The sequence below is a fragment of the Remersonia thermophila genome, chromosome 1, assembly GCF_042764415.1.
Source record: "Remersonia thermophila strain ATCC 22073 chromosome 1, whole genome shotgun sequence".
NCBI classification, from domain to species: Eukaryota; Fungi; Ascomycota; class Sordariomycetes; order Sordariales; family Chaetomiaceae; genus Remersonia; species Remersonia thermophila.
Genome location: NC_092217.1, coordinates 3,222,375 through 3,243,858, shown reverse-complemented (window position 1 = coordinate 3,243,858; position 21,484 = coordinate 3,222,375). Strand labels below are relative to the sequence as shown.

The 21,484-nt window shown below is 59.2% G+C and overlaps 9 protein-coding genes across 9 annotated transcripts; 4 read left to right on the top strand and 5 right to left on the bottom strand.

Moving 5' to 3' along the window:
• Nucleotides 1-3,345: 3,345 nt before the first annotated feature.
• Nucleotides 3,346-5,191, top strand: VTJ83DRAFT_914 (uncharacterized protein; the record flags this gene model as incomplete). The annotated part of the gene is made up of 2 exons (XM_071014610.1): nucleotides 3,346-3,712; nucleotides 3,813-5,191. The coding sequence occupies 2 exons, from the start codon at nucleotides 3,346-3,348 to the stop codon at nucleotides 5,189-5,191; spliced, it is 1,746 nt and encodes a 581-aa protein (XP_070870267.1).
• Nucleotides 5,192-5,826: 635 nt separating this feature from the next.
• On the top strand, nucleotides 5,827-8,064 carry VTJ83DRAFT_913 (uncharacterized protein; the record flags this gene model as incomplete). Its single annotated transcript, XM_071014609.1, has 5 exons — nucleotides 5,827-5,898; nucleotides 6,073-6,278; nucleotides 6,418-6,949; nucleotides 7,038-7,678; nucleotides 7,776-8,064. The coding sequence occupies 5 exons, from the start codon at nucleotides 5,827-5,829 to the stop codon at nucleotides 8,062-8,064; spliced, it is 1,740 nt and encodes a 579-aa protein (XP_070870266.1).
• Nucleotides 8,065-8,709: 645 nt separating this feature from the next.
• On the bottom strand, nucleotides 8,710-10,766 carry VTJ83DRAFT_912 (uncharacterized protein; the record flags this gene model as incomplete). The annotated part of the gene is made up of 2 exons (XM_071014608.1): nucleotides 8,710-9,798; nucleotides 9,873-10,766. The coding sequence occupies 2 exons, from the start codon at nucleotides 10,764-10,766 to the stop codon at nucleotides 8,710-8,712; spliced, it is 1,983 nt and encodes a 660-aa protein (XP_070870265.1).
• Nucleotides 10,767-11,667: 901 nt separating this feature from the next.
• On the top strand, nucleotides 11,668-13,032 carry VTJ83DRAFT_911 (uncharacterized protein; the record flags this gene model as incomplete). The annotated part of the gene is made up of 3 exons (XM_071014607.1): nucleotides 11,668-11,709; nucleotides 11,791-12,865; nucleotides 12,920-13,032. The coding sequence occupies 3 exons, from the start codon at nucleotides 11,668-11,670 to the stop codon at nucleotides 13,030-13,032; spliced, it is 1,230 nt and encodes a 409-aa protein (XP_070870264.1).
• A 219-nt stretch (nucleotides 13,033-13,251) lies between these two features.
• On the bottom strand, nucleotides 13,252-14,039 carry VTJ83DRAFT_910 (uncharacterized protein; the record flags this gene model as incomplete). The annotated part of the gene is made up of 3 exons (XM_071014606.1): nucleotides 13,252-13,331; nucleotides 13,396-13,749; nucleotides 13,832-14,039. 3 exons carry the CDS (start codon nucleotides 14,037-14,039, stop codon nucleotides 13,252-13,254), a joined length of 642 nt encoding a protein of 213 aa, XP_070870263.1.
• An 846-nt stretch (nucleotides 14,040-14,885) lies between these two features.
• On the bottom strand, nucleotides 14,886-15,378 carry VTJ83DRAFT_909 (uncharacterized protein; the record flags this gene model as incomplete). Its single annotated transcript, XM_071014604.1, has 2 exons — nucleotides 14,886-15,170; nucleotides 15,262-15,378. 2 exons carry the CDS (start codon nucleotides 15,376-15,378, stop codon nucleotides 14,886-14,888), a joined length of 402 nt encoding a protein of 133 aa, XP_070870262.1.
• A 1,603-nt stretch (nucleotides 15,379-16,981) lies between these two features.
• On the bottom strand, nucleotides 16,982-18,786 carry VTJ83DRAFT_908 (uncharacterized protein; the record flags this gene model as incomplete). Its single annotated transcript, XM_071014603.1, has 5 exons — nucleotides 16,982-17,146; nucleotides 17,205-17,586; nucleotides 17,646-17,866; nucleotides 17,921-18,301; nucleotides 18,394-18,786. 5 exons carry the CDS (start codon nucleotides 18,784-18,786, stop codon nucleotides 16,982-16,984), a joined length of 1,542 nt encoding a protein of 513 aa, XP_070870261.1.
• A 755-nt stretch (nucleotides 18,787-19,541) lies between these two features.
• Nucleotides 19,542-20,313, bottom strand: VTJ83DRAFT_907 (uncharacterized protein; the record flags this gene model as incomplete). The annotated part of the gene is made up of 4 exons (XM_071014602.1): nucleotides 19,542-19,562; nucleotides 19,636-20,043; nucleotides 20,109-20,147; nucleotides 20,239-20,313. The coding sequence occupies 4 exons, from the start codon at nucleotides 20,311-20,313 to the stop codon at nucleotides 19,542-19,544; spliced, it is 543 nt and encodes a 180-aa protein (XP_070870260.1).
• Nucleotides 20,314-20,901: 588 nt separating this feature from the next.
• VTJ83DRAFT_906 (60S ribosomal protein eL39) lies at nucleotides 20,902-21,373 on the top strand (the record flags this gene model as incomplete). Its single annotated transcript, XM_071014601.1, has 3 exons — nucleotides 20,902-20,907; nucleotides 21,050-21,150; nucleotides 21,325-21,373. 3 exons carry the CDS (start codon nucleotides 20,902-20,904, stop codon nucleotides 21,371-21,373), a joined length of 156 nt encoding a protein of 51 aa, XP_070870259.1.
• Nucleotides 21,374-21,484: the final 111 nt, after the last annotated feature.

Below are 21,484 nucleotides of genomic sequence, written 5' to 3'. Positions count from 1 at the left end.
AAAAAAGAAAGGATATTACAAAAAGTAGTATATCAAAGAGGGCATCCAGCACACAACGAAGTGAATAGCGGGAAGCCAGCCCCGTCTATGGTGGTGGAACAAGAGAAAGGAAAGAAGACACAAGGGAAAAAAGATCAGGAACCCATGGCGATGCGATGAACTGGCGCGCCTGGCAGGAGAGGCGCATGATGAACCAGGCCCAAGCTCCCCGCCGGCGGTCGCATCAAGACAAGACAAGACAGGACCGGATGAATAGCACGCCTCCTGCTGCCATGGTGAAGACGGAGCCGCACTGAGACAGGGGTTGTCTAGCGATGACATGGATGAGGCTCCGATGGACCATGGCCCCCCTTCCTGCTCCGGGGCGCTTGGAGACGGCCTCGGATCTCCGGAACCAGACGTCAAAGAGATCCCGCTGCGGGGATCACTCACGAACTGCTGGGGGGTTAGGTCAACAAGCACGATGGGCGCAAGGAAGTTGAGACGAGGGGCTTACTGAGAACGGCTTAGGGCTTCATGTCGCTTCGGCCCAGAGAAGAGCGCAAAGCTACTCTGCAAGCGAGCCAGGGCGGTGATTTTGGCTTGGGTCTTTCTGGAATTGGCATGCTTCATCCAGTATGTACGTATGTAGCAATGGGAGCCCGGCAAGGAGGCTCAACTCTCCAACAACCATGTGCAACAATTGAGAACCCGGTCTTTAGCCGGTAGGTACGTACTCGCCTACGCTGTTCTCTGTCTGAAGAAGCGAACAGGTTGATGAACCTGGAGAAGTCAAATGGCCAAGACAAGGGGACAGGGGGTTCGTCGTCTCAGCCATCCAGGGGCGTGTTTCAGGCGGCCCGGCTGCACCTCGGCTCCGAAAGGGGTAAAGCGTGGAAGCAAGGGTATCAACAACACAACGGTGCGGCGGCGCAATCTCAGCTTGTATCGGAAGTTCCCTTGGCTTGCCGGGACTCTTTTGAGATAACTAACGGTAACGTCGTCGTCTTTTTTTTTTTTTTTTTCTTTTCCTTCAGTCGTCGTGGGCTGCCCAAGGCACCGAACTCGACCAAATCTCGTCCACCAAGGGCTCGACGAACGAGCATTATGGCTGGTTTGACGATACAAGGGATTCCCGGGCTCCGGTGGACAAGTATATACTGTGTACTGGTGACAGATCAGCAGAATAATATCCGGAATTCGTATTGACAACACCTGCCGGTAGGTGGTGATGTGTTGGAAGCGAGACCGTGTGATAGGGGAGATCAGTCTCGTGGGGCTTTCGGACTGTGAATCCCGAGAGATCGAACGCGGCGTCCCAAACGTTTGGCACCCTGTCCACCATTTTGGTGGTTCATCTTGTTTTTCTTTTCTTGAGCGACGAGATCCTATGGGTCCGATCGATGTAGAGTGTCAAGTCGTGTTGGTGCTTGTTTGTGTCCGGTGCGCTGCTGGCTCCATGTCAACGCCCCGACCGACCGTTCAGCTGGCGGGGTTTGCCATTCGCGTTCAGAGCAAACGTCCGATGCTCCGTGTCAATGGCTTCCGGCACAAGCCTGAGAGATCGGTTGATGCGAATCTCCGTTCCTCCAGGGACGGGAATGGGCATCCCGGAGAAGCGTGCACCGCAGAGCGCTCGCTGATGGAAAGTCCCGGGGCCTGTTTGTACCTGGTGCCTCGCCGTGCCTCGGTCTGCGGGGTGCAGTGGCTGTCTTTGCGGATGCGGGGAAAATCGGCGCGCATCGATTCATGCATCCTCCAGACGGGCAGGGCACGTGCGTGCGTGGTCATCCCTCATCGCCCATGCCATCTCTTGCCGGGCAGCAGCAGATGTCAAACAGCAACCAGCGACTGGCCACCGACCCTGCCCACCGTCGGGGGTCTTTGAGCCCGATTTGTCAGCCTCGAAGATGTAACCAAGGAACCTGACCCTGGAAGGCGGTTCCGGGCTGCTATGGCCGGTTTCTCTTGAACCACTACTGCGTAGGCATCGCCGTCGATGGCTGTTGATCAAGAGCATCAACCCCTAGGCGCCTACCAAAGGGAAGGTAGGCACTCCAGGCTCAACCAGAGAGGACCTGGGGAGGGTCGAGGGGTTGCTGGACCTTTTCCTTTTGTTCACCATGAGCAAGAGAGGGAGTCACGTCGGTGATGGTCTTCCTTTCTCCCGCCTAGGTCGTCCTGCTGTGGAGGGATCAGCACCGGCCAAAATGGGCTCCGGAGCCGGCTCGGCACTGGTCCGGATATCAGCCGGGCCCGTGTGTTGACACCATAGGTTTGGCCACCTAGGTGGCCGCCGTACGCCGCCGGGTGTCGGAGCAGCACATGCTTCCTCATTGACGCCGCCCAAAACATAGGCACGGAACCTACAGGGCGAGTTCTGCACATCTGCACATGAGCTCAGCCAGTCTCCATCATCCAGGTTCGGCACGCTGGCTGCATGTGACGGCGGGGTTGCCGGCTGTCTTCGTGCGGTCAGCGCATGTACGCAGTAGACAGTCATGCCCGCTTAGCTCGGTGCACGCCGGGCGGACTCGGATCCCGCCGCGACCAGAATAAGCTGAGCATCTGCTCCTTTGCGCCACTGCGCGCCTGCAGCACGACGACAACGACGACGACGACACCGCCCCCGCATCATACCAGCGACACGAGTAGTCAACAGCCCGAAAAGATCCGGCCTCCTGGCCGCCCCAGCGGCGAGCCGAGGTCATTCCTATCCCCAAGGCGACCGTGATCATGCAAGATCACCAACTAAGGGTTGGGTGTATTTCCCGGGATGACAAGGGGGAGAGAGGCACCAAAAAGATGGGAAACACGTCTCTTCGGCGGCCATGTCCCCTCCCATTTCCAGATTGAGACTGTTGGAAAGCAAACACAAAAAAAAAAGTTTCGGTCAAGTCGTCCATTGCAGATGTCCCCGTCTTTGCCGTCAAGGTCCATGCCCCCTGCGACGGCCTTGGCGATGGCGACAGCGGGGTATCGTGGGGGCTGCTTGGGGGCCATTGAAGCTTGTCCATTGGCTTCAGGGCAGATTTCCAGGTGGGCCCAGCCAGCGCCCGCGAATTGGATTAAAAACCTCACGGGCGGGATAAAAAAAAGTCGACCAGGGTCTTCGGGGAGCTCCAACATCGCGTACCAGGTTCGTCATCTTAGTCACGAAATATCAGGTTTCTGCCGCCCTGTCCCCCCTCCCCCCTTCCAAAACCTCCTAGAATTTCTTCAGTTTTTGTCGTCGAGCCTGTTCGTCTGGTCATTGGTGATCTTCTTTTCTTTCTCCTTCGTTCCATCTCCAGTCGCCTCAGTTCTGCCCTCCCGCGCCACTTATCAACTTCTCTCTCCCCATCTCCCCGCGCTTGCGGCCCAGCCATGGCATCGACATCACGAGCCCTTCACCGGCTCGCGGTGCCCCAGACGGGTGCTGTGCTGCTCCGGCAGTCCGCCCTCTCTTCCTCTCCCAGGCTTCTCCTTCAGGCGTCGCAAAGGATCGTTGGCGTCCGGCCCGCCCTCGGCCGCACCCAGGGTCTCGTCACGAGGCAGTTCAGGCGAGCCGCCTCGACGGATGCCGGTCCGGCCCCCAAGAAAAAGCGCTTCCGTACCCTGCGCTGGATCTGGCGCCTCACCTACCTCTCGGCCCTCGGCGGCCTCGTCTACATCGGCTACGGCGTCTGGGAGGACCGCCACCCGGAGCCTCAGGTCGAGCCGGACCCGACCAAGAAGACGCTGGTGATTTTGGGTACGTGATGGGTTGTCCCCTTCCGCGATAAGCCCCCCTTTTTTAATTTTTTTTTTTTCCTTTTCACCTTGACCTTCGCCTTGCTGACGCGCACCCCTAGGAACCGGCTGGGGCTCCGTCTCGCTGCTGAAGCGTCTCGACACCGAGAACTACAATGTCATCGTCATCTCGCCGCGCAATTACTTCCTCTTCACGCCCCTGCTGCCGTCCTGCACGACGGGCACCATCGAGCACCGGTCCATCATGGAGCCCATCCGGACGATCCTCCGTCACAAGAAGGCCAGCGTCCGCTTCTACGAGGCCGAGGCCAGCTCCATCGACCCGGACCGCAAGGTGGTCAAGATCTTTGATACGTCCGAGGTCCGCGGCAAGATCACCGAGACTGAGGTGCCTTACGACATGCTGGTCGTGGGCGTGGGCGCCGAGAACGCCACCTTTGGCATCCCCGGCGTGCGCGAGAACTCGTGCTTCCTCAAGGAGATTGGCGACGCCCAGAAGATCCGCAAGCGCATCATGGACTGCGTCGAGACGGCTGCCTTCAAGGACCAGCCCGCCGAGGAGGTCGACCGCCTGCTGCACATGGTGGTCGTGGGCGGCGGCCCCACGGGTGTCGAGTTCGCCGGCGAGCTGCAGGACTTCATTGACAACGACATCAAGAAGCTGATCCCCGACATCAGCGACCGCCTGCGCGTGACCCTCATCGAGGCCCTGCCCAACGTGCTGCCCATGTTCTCCAAGCAGCTGATCGAGTACACCGAGAGCACCTTCAAGGAGGAGAAGATCAACGTCCTCACCAAGACGGTGGTCAAAAAGGTGACGGAAAAGACGGTCGAGGCCGAGGTCACGGGCCCGGATGGCGCCAAGGAGACCATCGTCTTGCCCTACGGCCTGCTCGTGTGGGCCACGGGCAACGCCGTTCGCCCCGTCATCAAGGACCTGATGGCGCGCATCCCCGCCCAGGCCAACTCGCGCCGCGGCCTCGCCGTCAACGAGTACCTGGTGGTGCAGGGCACGCGCGACATCTGGGCCGTCGGCGACTGCGCCGTGGCCGGCTACGCCCCGACCGCCCAGGTGGCCAGCCAGGAGGGCACCTTCTTGGCGCTGCTCTTCAACAACATGGCCAAGACGGAGGCGCTCGAGACCAAGATCAAGGAGCTCAGCTCGTCGCTCAACCTGCAGCCCGGCAACTCGGCCGAGATCTCGCAGCAGATCGAGCTCTACGAGCGCCAGCTGCGCCGCATGAAGACCATCAAGCCCTTCCGCTACAGCCACCAGGGCAACCTGGCCTACATTGGCATGGACAAGGCCGTGGCCGACGTGACGTGGTTCAACGGCAACCTGGCCGCCGGCGGCAGCATGACGTACCTCTTCTGGCGCTCGGCCTACATCAGCATGTGCTTCAGCACGCGCAACCGCCTGCTCGTCATCAACGACTGGCTCAAGTCCAAGGTGTTTGGCCGCGACGTGTCGCGCGAGTAAGAAAGGAGGTGTGTACCCTTCAAGGGCCTTGGGTGGCTTCGACCATCACCGCAACACCCCTTGTCATTCCTTTTGTTCCCTTTTTGTGTTTCCCCTGCTGGGGCGGATCTTAATGGAGTCTATGGACTTGAATGGGGGAGGAGAGTGAACTTCTTAGACCTCGGGTTATTTAGACGGTAGGCTTGGTTAGGATATATAGACGAGTCAACATGATCAGGGAGGGCTTGGTTTCTTTTCGAGTCGTGCTGTTTTTTCTTTTTTTTTTTTTTTTTTGTTTGTTTGTTTGTTTGTTTTTCTTTTGTCGGAATTTGCAGACCCAGAGGGCCAGAGACTGCCGGAGGAGTTTTGTGCCATCTTGAAGCCAATTCCGAGAGATATCCCATGCCGTTTCTTCCAACAGATTGTTGTCATCCATTTGTTGGCTCATGCCAAGTGCTCTCTCTTGCGATGTCCATCTGGATCCAGAGAGGAAGGGTTAGGGTTTTAAGCCATGTTCCAAGCCCATTCACAGCTTGACCCCTCCAGGTCAAGGTCAGTCACTCACACAAACATTTGACCTCATGGTTACGGTTGAAGCTTGTATCCCAGAACCACATCATCGTTCAAGTTTCCGGTTTTGGTGCTGAGATGCAGAAATGTACGAGATCATTACAATCCAGCTAGGGCAACAGGCCAACTATTTGGCCACTCACTTTTGGAATACACAAGTATGCCGCTTCCTGTTCTGTCCACCATCATGATGAGGCTGTCGCCGGTATTCTTTTGGAGTTTTTTTTTTTTTTTTTCTCTGCATGAGGGCTTGCTGTTTTCTATTCATCTCTTCCGTCACTTTCAATAACCAACAACTAGCTTGCTCGCTGGCTGGCTAACCTGGACTCTAGGAATCCTACTTCACCTATACCCCAGACCAGCCCGAGTCTCCCGTGGACCATGACATCCACTTTCGCCCGGGCCTCGCCCCCGACGGCACCGAGACCTTCATGCCGCGGACCCTCATCTACGACTTGAAGACCTCCTTCGGTACCCTCCGCAAGATCAATGCTCTCTACGACGTAAACGATGAGCTGAACCCTCCCCAAGCCCTGTGGTATGTGCCTTGACATGACCGCTCCCGCCTTCCCCCCCCAAACACACACACACTCTCTCTTTTGTTTTTGGTTATGTCACGCATACACACGCATACATACATGGTGATGATATGTACGAGATGCTGATTGAACACAAAGGAACGGCACCCCCGTCGTCCACCATGCCTCTCCACCCTTGGTACCTTCTCCCTATGTTGCCTCCCTCGACGCAGGCCTCACCCCTCCCCGCCTCACCCCGGCCCAGGTCCGCTTCTTCTCCGACTACTCGCGCGTCTACTACCACCCGCGCTCCGTCGTCCAGCTTCCCGAGGTGGGACTGGTCCTATCCAAAGCCTCTTCCTCCTCCACCGCCGCGCCGACCGCCTCTTCTTCCGGGCCCAACCCGTCCCCCCCAGGAGCAGGCATGGACCGCTTCTCCGCGGGCGAGGAGCTGTTTGCGGCGCTTGATAAAGATGAGAACCACGGCGGCGGTGGCGAGCTGCTTGATCGGGATCTGAGGCCGTTTGCGGAAGAGGCGGACCACATGCAGGGCATCCAGGTTTTCGCGGGGATGGATGATGCATGGGGAGGGTTTGCCGCGAGGTATCTGGAGGGGATACGGGATGAGCTTGGGTCCAAGACGGAGGTGTGGGTTTGGGGGTTGCAGCAGACCAGAGGGTTGGCCTCGAGGGTGAGCATTTCGTTCTGGATCTATATCTATGCCTTTGCAGGAACCAGTGTGGCAAGCGCTGACCGTTTTCCGCCTCCCCGTCGCGCAGGAACAACGTCTCCTCCGCCTCGCCAACAAAGCCCGGTCCCTCACGGAATTCTACAAGCACGCCTCCATCGTCATCCCCCTCTCCCTCCCCGACGCCCGCGACCTCGTCACCTCCTCCTCCTCGCCATCGCGGGTCCACCTCGACGCGACGTCCGCCTGGCACACCTCGGCCCTCCTCGCCGCCGCCGTCGAGAGCGCCACCCTCCCGTCGCGCCTCCGCGACCCCCTGCGGCGCGACACCCTCGGCAACATGGCCGACCTGCTCAACACCATGGGCAAGCAGCGCGTGGCGGGGTTGCAGATGGGGTTTCCCTCTCCTCCGCCGCCGCCGGCCGCCGCGTCATCGTCGTCGTCCAACGGAGCGCAGGACGCGACGAGGCTGCCGCCGAGGAGGAGGCGCAAGCTGTCCGAAGAGGACCTGACCGAGGGAGTGCGGCTGGAGATGCGCTTCGCCCCGGCGGACCAGCTCGACGCCGCCTCGGCGAGGATGAACGGGTTCTACGGCGAGAGCAAGCCGAGGGTGTTTAGCCAGCTGGTCGCGGCCCGGGGGTACGACGACGACGAGATCTACGAGGAGACGGAGGAGGTGGACGAGGTCGGGAGGCGGGTGCGTCGGAGCTCGTACGAGCCCGTCACCAAGAGGCAAGTTCTTTGGTTTTTTTTTCCCTGCCCGTTCCGTCATCCGTGCGCGCGTGTGGGTTGTACGTTCCTGTGCTAACCAGCAACCAAAAACCAACAGCTACACCACCCCGCTCGGGTTTCCCCTCCTCTCCAGCTTCCCGTCCATCTTCCTCCGCCCCGACGGCGAGGAAATCCCCTTTGGCGAAGAATCGTCCCCCTCGCTGGCCGTCACCAGCAGCCTCTCAACCGACTCGTCGGTGAGCGGCCGCATCAAGCAGCTGCGCAGCGTCGTGCTGCGGTCGATCGGCATCGAGGAACGCGAGGCGCTCGGCGCCGAGATGATGGATATGGCGGACGAGTATCACGAGGGGTGGTCCAGCGGAAGCGATGACGGGGATGACGATTAACTGGGTGATTTGTGGGTTGGAGCAGGTAGTAGCGGCACGGCGGCCAGTAGGGCTTTGCGTCATCATCTTGGTTCGGGAGCAGTTCCTACAAAAGCCACGAGAAGAAAAAAGGCCAGGACAGAAATGGGAAAGGCCGGAGACACATAAAGTGAAGGGTGGACTGCCTTATCGTGCCGAGTTCGATCGTCAGAGCAGAGACAATATTTGACAGAGGTGTCAACGAGCTCCCAAGTCTCCGCGGATTTTTAGCACCCCTGGAGGCAGGTTCAACAACAATGATGCAACAACAAATACGAAATCCGTGAACCATTCATGTTCGCTTGATGAGGCATCTTGTGCCTCCAACCCTAGCGTCTATTACTCTAGAAAGCTCTAAGACGTAAGTAGCTACACGTCTGTCCCCGCCCTATGCCTCGGCCGTAAAACAAACAAGAAAAAAAAAAAAAAAAACCCCGCTGATGAGAACAGCAATGCCGATAATTAAACACGAAGCCCGCCGTCATAGCAGTTTTTACCGTCCTCTGTGGTCTCCCTCGCTTCCTTTCCTCTGCCTCTCCCGCTCCTCCCCCGACCACCTACATCCCCTAAATAGTCTCGCGGCTTCTTTCTGCGTCGACGCTTCTTCGCTCCTCCCCCATCAGGTGCCTAACCGGCCGCTGCGGTGGCTGTCGACTGAGGCGGCTGTTGCTGGGGCACACGATGCTGCTGTTGCTGCTGCTGCTGCTGCGGCGGCGGCGGCTGCTGCTGTGGTTTTTGCTGCGGCTTCGCTGACCCGGCATTCCTCTTGGCCGGAGGCAAGGTCCGGCCGTTTCCTGGCTCTTCCGACGCGACTCGCTTAAGGCTCTTCTTAACGGGCCGGGGCCTGGTTTCGCCGGGCTCAAATACGTCGTCGGGCAAAGCCGTGTTCTTGACGTAGTTGACCGACAGGAATCTGACTCCCGGCTCGTACTGCAGGTTATTCATGCACATGGCCTTCCAGTCGTTGACCTCGCGCGACAGGTCGAGGGCCTTGACCCCCTCGATCGGCTGTAGCCCGATGTAGAAGTTAGCCGTGTAGATCATGAACTTCTCCGGTTCCTTCTTCTCGGGAATGTCCTCAAGCCTGGTCTCGGCATCTGGGCCCTCCTTCTTGGCGGGGGCCTCCTGCACGGGTGGTAGCCGGGGCTCGTCGGATGGCTCGCTCTTGATGGGGGGGCCGTCCGCGCCCACGCCATTCGGGGCGCCGTTCTCTGCTTTCACCTCCTGTTTGGGCTCCGGTTTGGTCTCGGGTTTCAGGCCGTCCCGGGCATCGGCTGGCGGCTTGTAGAGGTAAGCGGTGCTACCAGAAGACACTACCTGCTCCATCTGGGCGACGTCCGCGCACTGGTGCACTCTCTCGATGGGCTTGTTGAAGGGGCGGGCCAGGACAATCTGCCCGTGGTTCTCAATCTTGTTGACCAGCAGGCGCACCTTGGACTCGATGAGGCCCTTCCACTCGTTGTGCCTGTCTTCTGTTCGGCTCGACGCAATCACGCAGAGGTAGTACCTGAACCCATCGGTGAAGAAGGTGTGCTTGGCGAACAGGTCTTTCCACGGCCGCTTGCCAATCATGATCTCATCGGTGATGGCTACCCCCTTTCTGAGTTCCTGCTTGATCACCTCCATCGTGGATCTGCCGACGTTGTGGGTGGCGCACATGGACGGGTACGCCGGGGTGATGATGGGCATGCGATGGTTCCGGTCGCTGGCATAGATCTTGTTTTGCATGGTGAGCCATCCGCAGAGGCCGAAACCGGGCAGAGCCGTCAGAGGGAGCAAGATTTACCCACCTTTGGATTCCACACAACGGCCCTGGTGACGGGGCAGTTGTACTCGATGTCCTTGAGAAGCACGGGCAGGGGCCACGGCCACTTGTAGATAATGTTGAAGAACTTGTTCACGATGACGGCGCTCGTGGCCTTGGGGTAAAGCTGGCAGACGCGGGCGACCATCATGGCCCAGGCAACACCTCCGGGGTAGCCCATGATGTTGGCGTAGATGGCCTTGCGCTGAGCCCACAGCTTGATGGCGCGGAGGGCGAGCTTGAACGTGGCGGGTTCGGGGACCAAGTTCAGAATCTCGTCAGTAACGCGGGTTCCGTTCAACGACCGGATCTCGGCTTCGCTGAGCCCTCGGAGAAGGTTGTTGTCGACCAGGCTCCAATCCTTGTCGGCGGGGAGCTGCTTGAGGGTCTGGATGGAGCAGAAGATGAGATCGATGCTGATCCCCGAGTACTCGAACTTGATGATGGGGACGAAGGAATCGCGGACGACGCTCAGGTCGGTGATGGCGCCCGGAGGAGCCATTTCGACGAGGAGGTTCGGGAAGATGTCAAAGTACTGATCGAGCGTGACGTATTTGGGGGCAACGACGAGAGTGTCAATGTCGGAACCGGGCCCGTAGACGCCGAGGCGATAGCTGCCGTAGGTGAAGATGCGGCCGATGGCATCGCGAATGAGGATGGTGTTTTTCGGTTCCTTCTCCTCGGCGGCCTTCCGAACGAAAGCGGTCGCTATCTTTTCGAGGTCGCTGAGGACCTTTCTCCTCTTTTCCGTCTCGGCGGCGCTCTCAAAGGTGCCCTGGGCTCGCAGCTCTTGGTGCAGCGCCTGGTTCAGCTGCTTCTCCTGCTCGGTCGGCAGGGCGGTAGAGATGGGCGGCGTGATGCCGTATATCCGTTCGGCCATGATGGATGGGGATGGGAATTACGATGAAAGGGCGACGGCGGGTACGGGCGAGGGAGGATCGAAACCAGCGGACCCGGGCTCCCCCCAGGCGCAGGTCGAGTTGGTCGAGGCGTCGGCGCAAAGGCACGACCGGGAACGAGGGTTTGCTACGGTGGGCGCGGAGAAGAGACAGGGGAGCGAGAGAAAAGTGTCGCGGACGCTGAAATGGAAATATTACACCGCTGGGGGGGATTCTACGGGATGGGACGATGACGTGGTGGGAGCGGGAGCGGCAGTTGAGAGAGAAAGTCGAAGACGGGAAAAGTTGAAAGGTTGACGGAAATGCTGGATGCGAAGATCAACAAAGCCAAAGCGGCTCCAACGCAGGGGGGGATCACCTTGTGGGGCCGCTTGATTGGCAGCGGCGCGTTACGTGTATTGTGTTACATGTTTCACGTACGATGCCAGGTCGAGGTTGACGACACAGACCGCGTCGCCTGGCATGACAAAAAAGCGCTCATGAGGAGCCAGCGCAAAGAACCGACTTTCATCTTGAAGATGTTGGTTTTTGAACCCTGGTAATGCACGGCCATGCGGTTTCTGACGAGGCTACGTCCTCTGAGAGAAAAAAACGTAGACGCGGACGCGTCACGACGCCATTGTATCGTTACCACAATGGCTAGCGGCGCTCGGCCAGAGCCGAACTCCCAGGTTGCTCAGCCTTTCGGCCCCCACCCCCCACCCTGGTCCCGCCCGTTGTCCATGTTTATCAGCCTTGCAACATCAACGCAATGCCGGAGCAACCCGAATTTGGTGTTGTTGGACGCTGGACGTTGGGATTCCCTCCCCCCCCCCCCCCACCTCCTCTCTTCTTCCCACCCCTTGCATCAACACAGCTCCCTGAAATCGATGGGGACAAACCATGAAAAAGACACTCCTGCTTTGTTTTATCCATGGCTTCAAGGTGCTGCCCTTCCCAGCTCCCCCTTCCAGTCTTGCCCACGCCTTTCACCCCGACGACTAACACGCGTGGATGCACACCCAGGGGGATGAGTCCACCTTCGGCAAGAACTTTGCATTCGTCGAGCATCTGCGCCAGCATGTAGCCAAAGCGCTTCCCAAGGTAGACGTGCAGGCCATCGTCTATCCAACCTATGAAACCCGCGGCGACCTCGGCGAGTGCGTCACCCGCTTCATCGACTGGCTGCTCAACAAGGTCATCGACCTCGAAGTCGCCGCGGGCACGCCCTCGCCAACCGTCAGCCCGTCCGTGCGCGTCGTGCTCGTGGGCCACTCCATGGGCGGCATCGTGGCGGCGGAGACGGCGATCCGCATCGCGTGGGAACGGCCGGTCCACGAGCCGGCGGAGGAGGGTGAGGATGAGGATGATGGCAGCGCCGGAAGCAAGCAGGTCAGCCGCGCAGCCGCCACCAAAACGCCTCCGCCAAACAGCTTGATGTTTCCCTACATCCAGGGCGTTCTCGCCTTTGACACGCCCTTCCTGGGCATCTCTCCTGGCGTTGTGGCCCACAACGCCGAGTCGCACTACGTGACGGCGTCGTCGGCGCTCGCCCAGATCAGTAGCTTGACCAGCCTCTGGGGCGGGGCCAAGGCCGCGCAGGCAAACCCCGCCCCAAAACCCAAAGTCGCCGGCGCGCTGCCGCCGCCGCCGCCGCCGGAGAACAAGGAAGCTTCCAAACCCGCGGGCGGCGGAGGGGGAGGAGGAGGATGGGGCAAGTGGGGCACCATCGCCATGGCCGCCGGGGCCGTAAGCGCCGTGGCCGCCGGAGGGGCGGTAGCGTACCTGCAAAAGGAGAAGATCTCGCAGGGCTTTGGGTGGGTGACGTCGCATCTCGAGTTTGTCGGGTGCCTGGCGCGCAAGGAGGAGCTGCGGCGCCGGATGGCACGCATGGTGCAGCTGAACGAGGCGCTGGACGTCGGGTTCGGGAACCTGTACACGCGCCTGGGACAGGCGGCCGAGTCCACGCAGGTGAGCATGGTCGGGACCGTGCTGGGCAAGGACCGCACGTTTTGCGTCTTGCCCTCGAAGCGAGACCAGGCCGGGGATTGGCGCGCTGCCGTCAATGACAAGGCCAAGGACGAGATTGGAGCCCACATCTGTAAGCGCACTCCTCGGCAGGAGGCGGGAGTGATCGCCTGCTAACGCATCGCAGCCATGTTCGAGCCGAAGGACAACCCGGGTTGCGAGAAGTTGGCCGTGGAAGCAAGGGATATGATCGCGAGCTGGCTTCGCAACGACTGGTATGAGGGCACCTCGATCGAATGACGCAATGCGATCATGACGACAACCGATGTTCGACGCGATGGGTGGATCAAAATGCTGGGGGGAATACTGCATCTTTGTGCTCTGCCTTCCACCGCGGCAGCGTTCTATGTTTTCCTTCATGGCTCCGCCACCTTTCTATCATCATGACATGACCAAATGATAATCGACGTTCGCTCCGCGTTTGAACATCCGACGCATCACTTCTGCCGTGCGATTCCATCATTGCGCCTTCTTGTTGGAGCTTGCTCCGAGGTACTTCTTCCTCTGCTTGAGCATGTGGCCGTAGAGGATCACAGAGCCTGCGCCGTTCCCGAGTCAGCCGAGGGAACCAACCCCGCCCTCTTCCATTGCGACAAGACTCACCCGGAATATACGACAGAACCACCGCAAACAGCGCCCACGGGTACCACGCGGCCAGCTGCGACGCCGGGCCGGCAATGGTGCGCAGCGTCATGGCGAGCTCGCTGGAGATGCCGATGGGGTACAGGATCGAGAAGGCGCTGTAGCGCAGCCAGTGCAGCCAGCCGGGCACGCAGTCGAATTGGCGGAGCGCAAAGTACGAGTAGCGAATCACCTCGGTCAGGCTCCAAGCGAACAGCATCGACGAGTACCAGGCGCTGGTGTTGAGCTGCGGAAACGGGAAGCACACGGCCCACACGAGGAAGAGGCGGCTGGCCACCTGGAGGGCGGTGGTGAAGAAGGGGGCGGGGACGACGCCTGCAGAGAGGGTAAGAGGAAGACGGGGGTTAGCTCGAGCTTGAGAGATGCGGGATCGGGCCGTGCCTGGACGACGACGTACCCGTCAGGGCATGCAGGATCTCCATGACAGCGAAGGTCTGCGTGATGCGTGCAAAGTTGTCCACGACCAGCGGCACGAAGAAGGTGCCCCGCCATAGGGCCACGACGAGGACGCGGCCGAGGATGGTGGCCCAGGCGATGGCCGAAAGGGTGTTGTAGAGGACGAGGTAGGCCTTCTTGGGGCCGAAACCTCCGTTGGGCTTCGCCATGACGTCGGTGGGTTGTCGGAGGGCCGCTGGCGGTTGTGAAGGGTGCGAATGCGTCGTGGCGGATGCTGCTGTCGGGTTGTCAAAGGGTGAAAATTGGTTTGTTTTGTTGGGACTTTTTTTGTTGCATGTGGAATCGGTGTCGGTGTTGGCATCCATGCCATGTCCCCCTGCAGCTCGCGGGACGAGGCCTGCAAGGACAAGGGTTGCGGGACGGCTGCTCCAGCTGAAGGTGTCGGTCGCTAGTTACTAGTATTAACTAGGTAACTAATCATAGTTATTACTGCATAGTTATCATTCAGCGGCCGCAATTCCCCACCACCTCAACATTGGATACCATCTCCGTTTCGGTCACTCTCAAGTACTATACGTACCTAAGGTACCTCTATCTACCTGACCTTAGGTAGGTACTGATACAGCAGAGGGACTCAGACAGGAACCTTGGGCTCTAGAATCATGCCCAACAACAGGTGCCAAATGGCGCTGCATATTTCCAAAGATCAAGCACGGTATACTCAAAAAGCTCATGATGCTAACACCCAGGATGTTGCGCCAAACATTGCAGATCCTTCTCTCCATGCAGTCTTCCCACAATCATCCAACCCAGTCAACGTGACCAAAGCAACCCGGAAGAACTCCCAAACAAGGTATCATGTCCACCATCCGCCATCCTTGATTCAAGTCACTGTCAGCACCGTCCCGCGGCGCTGCAATCCTCCCGTCCCATCCCAGGGCAGTCCGGTCCGGGCCTGATGTATCACCCGGACAAAATGTCTCAGGTCAGGCCCATCGGGCCAAGCAGCTCGCAAGCTCCTGACCCACGAAGCCCGGCCCATGTTCCTAAACGTGCTATCGATTGTTTCCTCCTTTCTTGCTCGTCACCTCTCGCCAGAGCTCCTTCCATCCGCTCAGGAGGAACTCGTCCGAGTGCCTTCCGCAGTAGCTGTGGGCGTTGATCTTTCGCTGCGGCACCGTGGGGGGCCGCCTCGTCGGCAGAGCTGTGGTCTCCGGGACGAGCGTGGAGGCGTTGGAATCCTGGCGGCTCCAGGCCACGGGCGTGGAGGTGGGTGGGGAAGAAGAGGTTGGTGAGCTGGCTGGCAAAGAGAAGACCGGGAAGTGGGAGGAGGAGGAGGTCTGTTAGGATGGATGGCATTGGTCAGCCTCGTTGTGCTCGATGGGGGGGGGGGGGGGGGGGGCGGGCGGAAGAAAGGACTGGGCGACGTACAGTGCTGCCAGCCGAGCGGGGGGTTTCATTATCGGGGTTCGAGGGAGCCCTGACGGGCCCAAGATTGAGCGCAGGCGGCGACGGAGGGTTGGTGCGGGTGTTGCGGTCCATCGACATCGGTGGAGTGCCTGGGCAGGTAGGTTGGCACGGAAGGAAATGAGGCGTGCTCGAAGGCTAGGTAGGAGCCCGCTTAGAGACACCCGGCTACACGAGCGTCGGCGGCTGGATGATCGCCTCGACGAAGCCGACGCTCGCCGCCTCAGACAATTGGGCGTTCGTTCCTGAACGAGTTGGTATCACGTACGGCCCGCAGTGCCACCGCAGATCGATCGATCTGATCGAGTCGGCTGGCTGATAGGCAGACAGACAGGGGCAACTAGGATCAACGGGCACCAGGGCTGGGCAATGAGAGAGATCCAAGAAGCGATGGGCGAAGCTGGTTGGCTTGTGACGAGTTTGCACTGCCACCACCAAAGTAGCGGGAAGCAGTTAAGGTTATGATCCGACCTGCCGAAAAGGTGCAAGTTGCAGAAAGGGGGAAAGGTGTGCCTGAAAGATAATATATCACAGACGGTGAGTGAGACGGCCCTCGGGTGTTCAAGTGTAGATATTGATGTGAGAAGTGAACAAATGGAAAAGAAAAAAAAAAAAAAAAAAAAAACTAGGAAGGGGGGGGGGGGGGGGGACTCTCCAGGCAGCCAACATAAATGAAGGCATGAGGCTGCAGGGCGACGAGGTGATATGAGTCCTACCAGCCCCCAAGCGTCCAAGCCATATTCTCCAAGGACGACCTACTGTGTACATACACACGCGTAACGGGCCAGGGTCCGGACCATAATCTATGAGCCGCACCGAGCCTACATTTCCCGACCGACCGACCGACCGACCGACCTATAGTACACAAACAACGCGAAACCTCGTTGCGGGCATTTTCATGCCGCGCTGACATCCTAACCGGTCAGCGCCGAGGACGGGTCACGCGTCCTCAGGCAAAAGCCAATGCGGATTGGCGAATCTCCTCCGTCCGTTGCCGTGGCAGGCGGCTCTTTGGGCACCGGGCATCATCCAGAGTGCTGCAGCCTTGTCCATATCGGTGTTCTGGCCTCGGCAGCGAGGGCCGCGCCCATCGTCATGCGTGACGATCTTGACTTCGAATGGCGACCGACACGTTCGCAAGCTCCACTTCGGAGAAACCACGTATCCTCGGGGAGGCCATGAGCGCCTCTCTGAATATGGGGAGCGAGAGGTGATGGAGGTCCCAGAACGCCGTAGGGCTGCAGGCTGCAGCCATCCCGGGATGCGATTCGCTAGAACCCTGGCCGTATGAGCAATCCGGGCATGACAGGGTGTGGGGGAGCGGGTGGTCCGCGGACTAAGGCATCCAAGGCACCAAAGGCTAGGGGTGACTGATTGACCACTTAGAAGGGCTTGCGTGCCTTGTGACCCTTTCGACACGAACGCCTTCGGTTTGCGGCAGGCATTCTGTCCAAGTCACATCAACGTCATCACCCCCGCGCGCTCTCCCCCCTCCCCCCTTCGGACTCCTCCGGGTTCCTCCGGTTGGGACCGGGAAGACGAAAGGGGGTTGCAGGAACAAGATATCATGAGGCTCTACAACACGAATTGGCGTGTATCTGAACATACGTCACCCGCAAATGTCACTCCCGTCTACAGCGTTCTTGAATCCCATCTTTTCCGGTCCCCCGTCCCCCAAGCCTGTCTAATCTTTATCGAGGCGCACCGCCGGGTTTTTCTGAATAAAGTTGAGGTCGACCTGGTGGCCGAGAAGTTCGCGAATGTTGGAGATGCCGTATTTGATCATGGTCGGCCTCTCCAAGCTCAACCCGAAACCGAACACAACCATATCCTTCGGGAGACCCATGGCCTAGACACGGGATGGGTGAGCGATCTGCGAGCCGAGGGCGGGTGGTGGGAAATCTTACCTCGAGCATTTCGGGCCGGAAGATGCCAGAGTTGCCAATTTCGATGAGCTTGTTGAGCCCCTTGTGGTACGAGAAGATCTCCATGCTCGGCTCGGTGTACGGGTTGTACGCGGGCTTGAAGCGCAGGTCGGTCACGCCCATGGCCCCAAAGAAGGTGTCCATGAACTCCATCAGGCCGCCCAGGGTCAAGCCGTAATCGGCAATGACGCCCTCGACTTGGTGGAACTCGCAGAGATGGGTCGCATCCACCGTTTCGTTCCTGAACACCCGGTCAATGGAGAAGTACCGCGCCGGCGGTACGCGCCCATCCTTGTCGCGCTTGCCGGCCAGCTTCTGCAGCATGGCCGCCGAGATCGCAGTCGTGTGCGTCCGGAGGACGAGCCTTTGCGCAAGTCCGTCAGTGGTTGCTTCGTTCCGCCAGAAGCACGGTCTCCCACATACCTTAGCGATTCCTCCTCCGACCAGGGATACCGGTACCCGATCGAGCCGTACTTCCCGCTCTCGTGAACCTCACGCACGTTCTTAAAGTATGCCTCGTAGTCCTGCTTATCATCCGCGGACGTTGGCGCAGGCCTGCTGGCCTTGACCGGGTCCGAGACGTAGAAGGTGTCCTGGAGATCGCGCGCAGGGTGTTGTTGCGGCACGAAGAGCGTGTCGAAGTTCTCAGCCGGGGGTCAGCAAAGGGTTCATACTGCGCATAGACCGACGCGACATACCCAGAATCCCGACTCGACGAATTGGTTCGTAGGCATCTCGGTGAAGCCCATCTCGAAGAAGATTTGCCGGAACTCGTGCCGGACCTTGTTCAACGGGTGGAGGGCCCCAGCGCGCTGGTCCGCACCGAGGGCGTTGAAGTTGTAAGGCTTGAAGGTGGCCGTCTTCCAGGCTCCCGACGCCAGCATCTCGGCCGTCAGATCCGTCTCCTCCTTGACCATCTCCAGGGCGAACTTGGACCCCTTGGCTATCCTGAACGAGATGACCTTCTGCATCCTCAGGAGCTTGCGCTTCTTGAGGTCGGCAATGATCTTGGGGTCGTGCGTCCGCGTCTCCTGGATGACCTTGAGCTGGTCCCGCGTCACGTCGGTGATGGTGTCGACCTGCCGTCGCAACCGTCAGTACCCGCCCGCCCGTCTGTTCTTCGGCCTTCCGGCCCCGGGCCGACGATGGGAGAAGCCACGGCGGGACGCACCAGAGCAACAAGCTTCGCGCCGTCCTTTTTGATCCACTTCTCCTTGAAGGCCTTGCCCTGGCCAATCTTGGTCACGTTCTTGTCACCAATCTTGGACTCCAGGTCCTGGATGGAGAGGCCGTCCAGGGCCTGGCGGACGGCCTCAAAGACGCGGGCTTCGTGGCTGCCATGGGCGACAATGGTCTCCGCCTCGGGCTCCAGAAAGGCCTCCTCACGCTCAACCTGCTCGTACGCAACCATGGACCGCGAGGCGAGGCGGTCGAGGGCCGCCTTCAGGGTCTCGAAGGGGACATCGGGAAAGGCGTCGGTCGACGAGATGGGGTCGGACTTGGACAGAGCCTGGAGGACCTCGGAGGTGATGTCCCCGGCCGGATTGCTGCTTGGCGGAGCCATGTTGCCCTGGTATCTGGCCGTCGGAGGTCCCCTGGTAAGAGTCTTGGAAACTTGGGGGGAAATCGGGTGCACGTCTCAATGTGTAAATGTTGACTCAGACAAGAGAACCTTGGAATCGCGGGGCACCGGCATCGCGCTAAGCCCCACTTCCTGGTCGTCGGTCGCAGCAATTTTAGGCGGGGTATCAAATCGACCTGCTAGTTGCATAACCCCGGTTTTGAGATTCGAGGGTCAAAGCGTCCGAGACGAATGCGTACGTGATGTCAACGGACTTTGGGAAAAGAAAATTGAGAACGTAGATGAACGGCACAGTATCAATCATTGCTGTGAAAGTGGTTGAAAAGCTGCGTGGACTCTCGTGGAGTCATCGAGCCCTCATGGGAAATCTAACCCGCCTCCAGGATTCATCACACCACACTCGCCCAGACGTTGAGAATGCGATGTCTAATACAGAGCTGAAGGTTGAAAGGGAACACCGACAGTCTACAGCCGGGTATCGTTGATATTAAAAGGTTGTAAATCGTGTATCCGTAAGCAGAAAACGCTGTACCCTCCCCAGCATATGCACCCTGCGCCGTCGCATGAGATATCCTTCGTGAGCCGAGGCGTCCTCCGCCCCAAAACGCCGCGTGGCCGACCGCCTGACAACATACCCAAAGAGTGGCCAGCATAACATGTGTGGTATATGCGTTCATTGCCATGTACAACAAACCTCCACGCCCGGGTCGTTAAGACCCAAGACGTCGAACCCTCCTTCATTCCGGCGCCACGGTTTGCTGTGCCTCGTTAGATATTGATCACCGGGCGAAGATGAACGCTGCTGAGAAGCCATGAGCCGCAGTAACTCACCGATAGCCAGTCCATGCCCTCCTTAATGCCCGTGCCCTCCACCGCGCTGCACGCCATGATGCTCCAGTTCCTGTCCCTCAGCTCACCCAGCCGGAGCGCCTGCGAGATGTCTGCAGCGCCCTTGGCGCCGGGCTGGTCCTGCTTGTTGGCGAACACGAGCAGAGCGGCATCGCGGAGCTCATCCTCGTTCAGCATGGCCGCAAGCTCATCGGCGGCCGTCTGCAGCCGTTCGATGTCGGTCGAGTCGACCACGAAGATGACGGCCGCCGTGTTCGCGTAGTAGCACCTCCAGTACGGCCGAATGCTAGTCTGTCCGCCCAGGTCCCATACGTTGAAGTTGAGCTTGCCGTACGTCACCGATTCGACGTTGAAACCGATGGTGGGTATCGTCGTCACGACCTCGCCGATCTGTAGCAGTCTTGGTAAGACACTGCCTATCCGTGGACGGAGAGAGATTCGGGGAGAATGCGTACCTTGAGCCTGTACAGAAGAGTTGTTTTGCCGGCGTTGTCCTGAGGCGCGCAACCAGTTCAGCAATGCCCAACTATTGTTAGGAGAGCGGTGAGAGAGGGCGGGAGAGAGAGAGAGAGAGAGAAGACGAACCAGCCCCAGGATAAGGATCCTGATCTCCTTTTTGGCCCAAATCAAGTTGGACATCCATGATACTGCCTGGCCCATCTTGTCGTCGTCGTGGCCGGAGGCCCGGGTATCGCGGTTCGACGGGGTTTGGGGACTCGGAGAAAGGTGTCAGGGGCAGAATCGCGGCGATGCTTGACGATGGCCCACTAGAGTCAAGCGAACGGTGGCACCTGACCCTCACCAGGTTCGCCAGGCGTCTGATCCGAAGAAGCGGGGGTGGATAGGCAGAAAGCAAGCTTCAAGTCTTCGCCGGAACCGGGTCTACGTCGATTGTTTGAGCGGCCTCGTGTGTTTCGTGGTGTCTGCGCGTTTGGTCTTCGTTGAAAGAAGGCCGCCCTGATCCGACCTTCGGGCGCGCCGAAGGTGCAGCGGTATTGGATCGCTAATCGAGTTGGAGCAGGGGCCGTCAGCCAGGTTTTCCTGTCTTCGGCAGCCTCGAACAAAGCCACATGCACCCACACCAGCCACAGCCTTCTCACGTCCCCACACGTGACTCAGCCACAATTTCTTTTCGCGCCCTAGCACCCCGATTTCTGAAGCCCACACCAAATATTCAGAAACCAACCCACTCGAGGAACATCGCGGCCATCGACAACCGACTCGGACAACCTCGACAACACCGTCAACATGCCGGTATGTGATGACGCTCCCACACTCTTGCCGATAAATATCCCGCCCTGTCGCGATTTTCAAGGCCCTCCGGCGTTGGGATTCTGGGCGGGGAAAGTTTCGGAATTGGAGAGCGATTGCTAACGACTTTTTCCTCCCTCAACAGAGCTACAAGACTTTCAAGACCAAGCAGAAGCTGGCCAAGGCCCAGAAGCAGAACCGGCCCATTCCCCAATGGATCCGGCTGCGCACTGGCAACACCATTAGGTACGACATGCCCTTTTTTCGACGACAAAGCGACGTGGAGGTCGAGTCTCGCGCGATGGCAGCAAGCGACGGCCCGGCCGCGCGAGCGATCCGATGAGCGCCGCTGCCGGATGGCTCCAACTCCAACCACGCAACCACAGCACGAGATATTGACGTTATTTCTTCTCTCAATAGGTACAACGCCAAGCGGAGGCACTGGCGCAAGACCCGCCTCGGCCTCTAAATGCTCTCTCTCTATCCCCCCCTCTTTCTCGACCCTATCCTCGCTGGACCGATCCCTCCGCCCTCTTCTCGACAACAACGACCAGCAGAATCTTGGCTGTCTGCCGTTGCA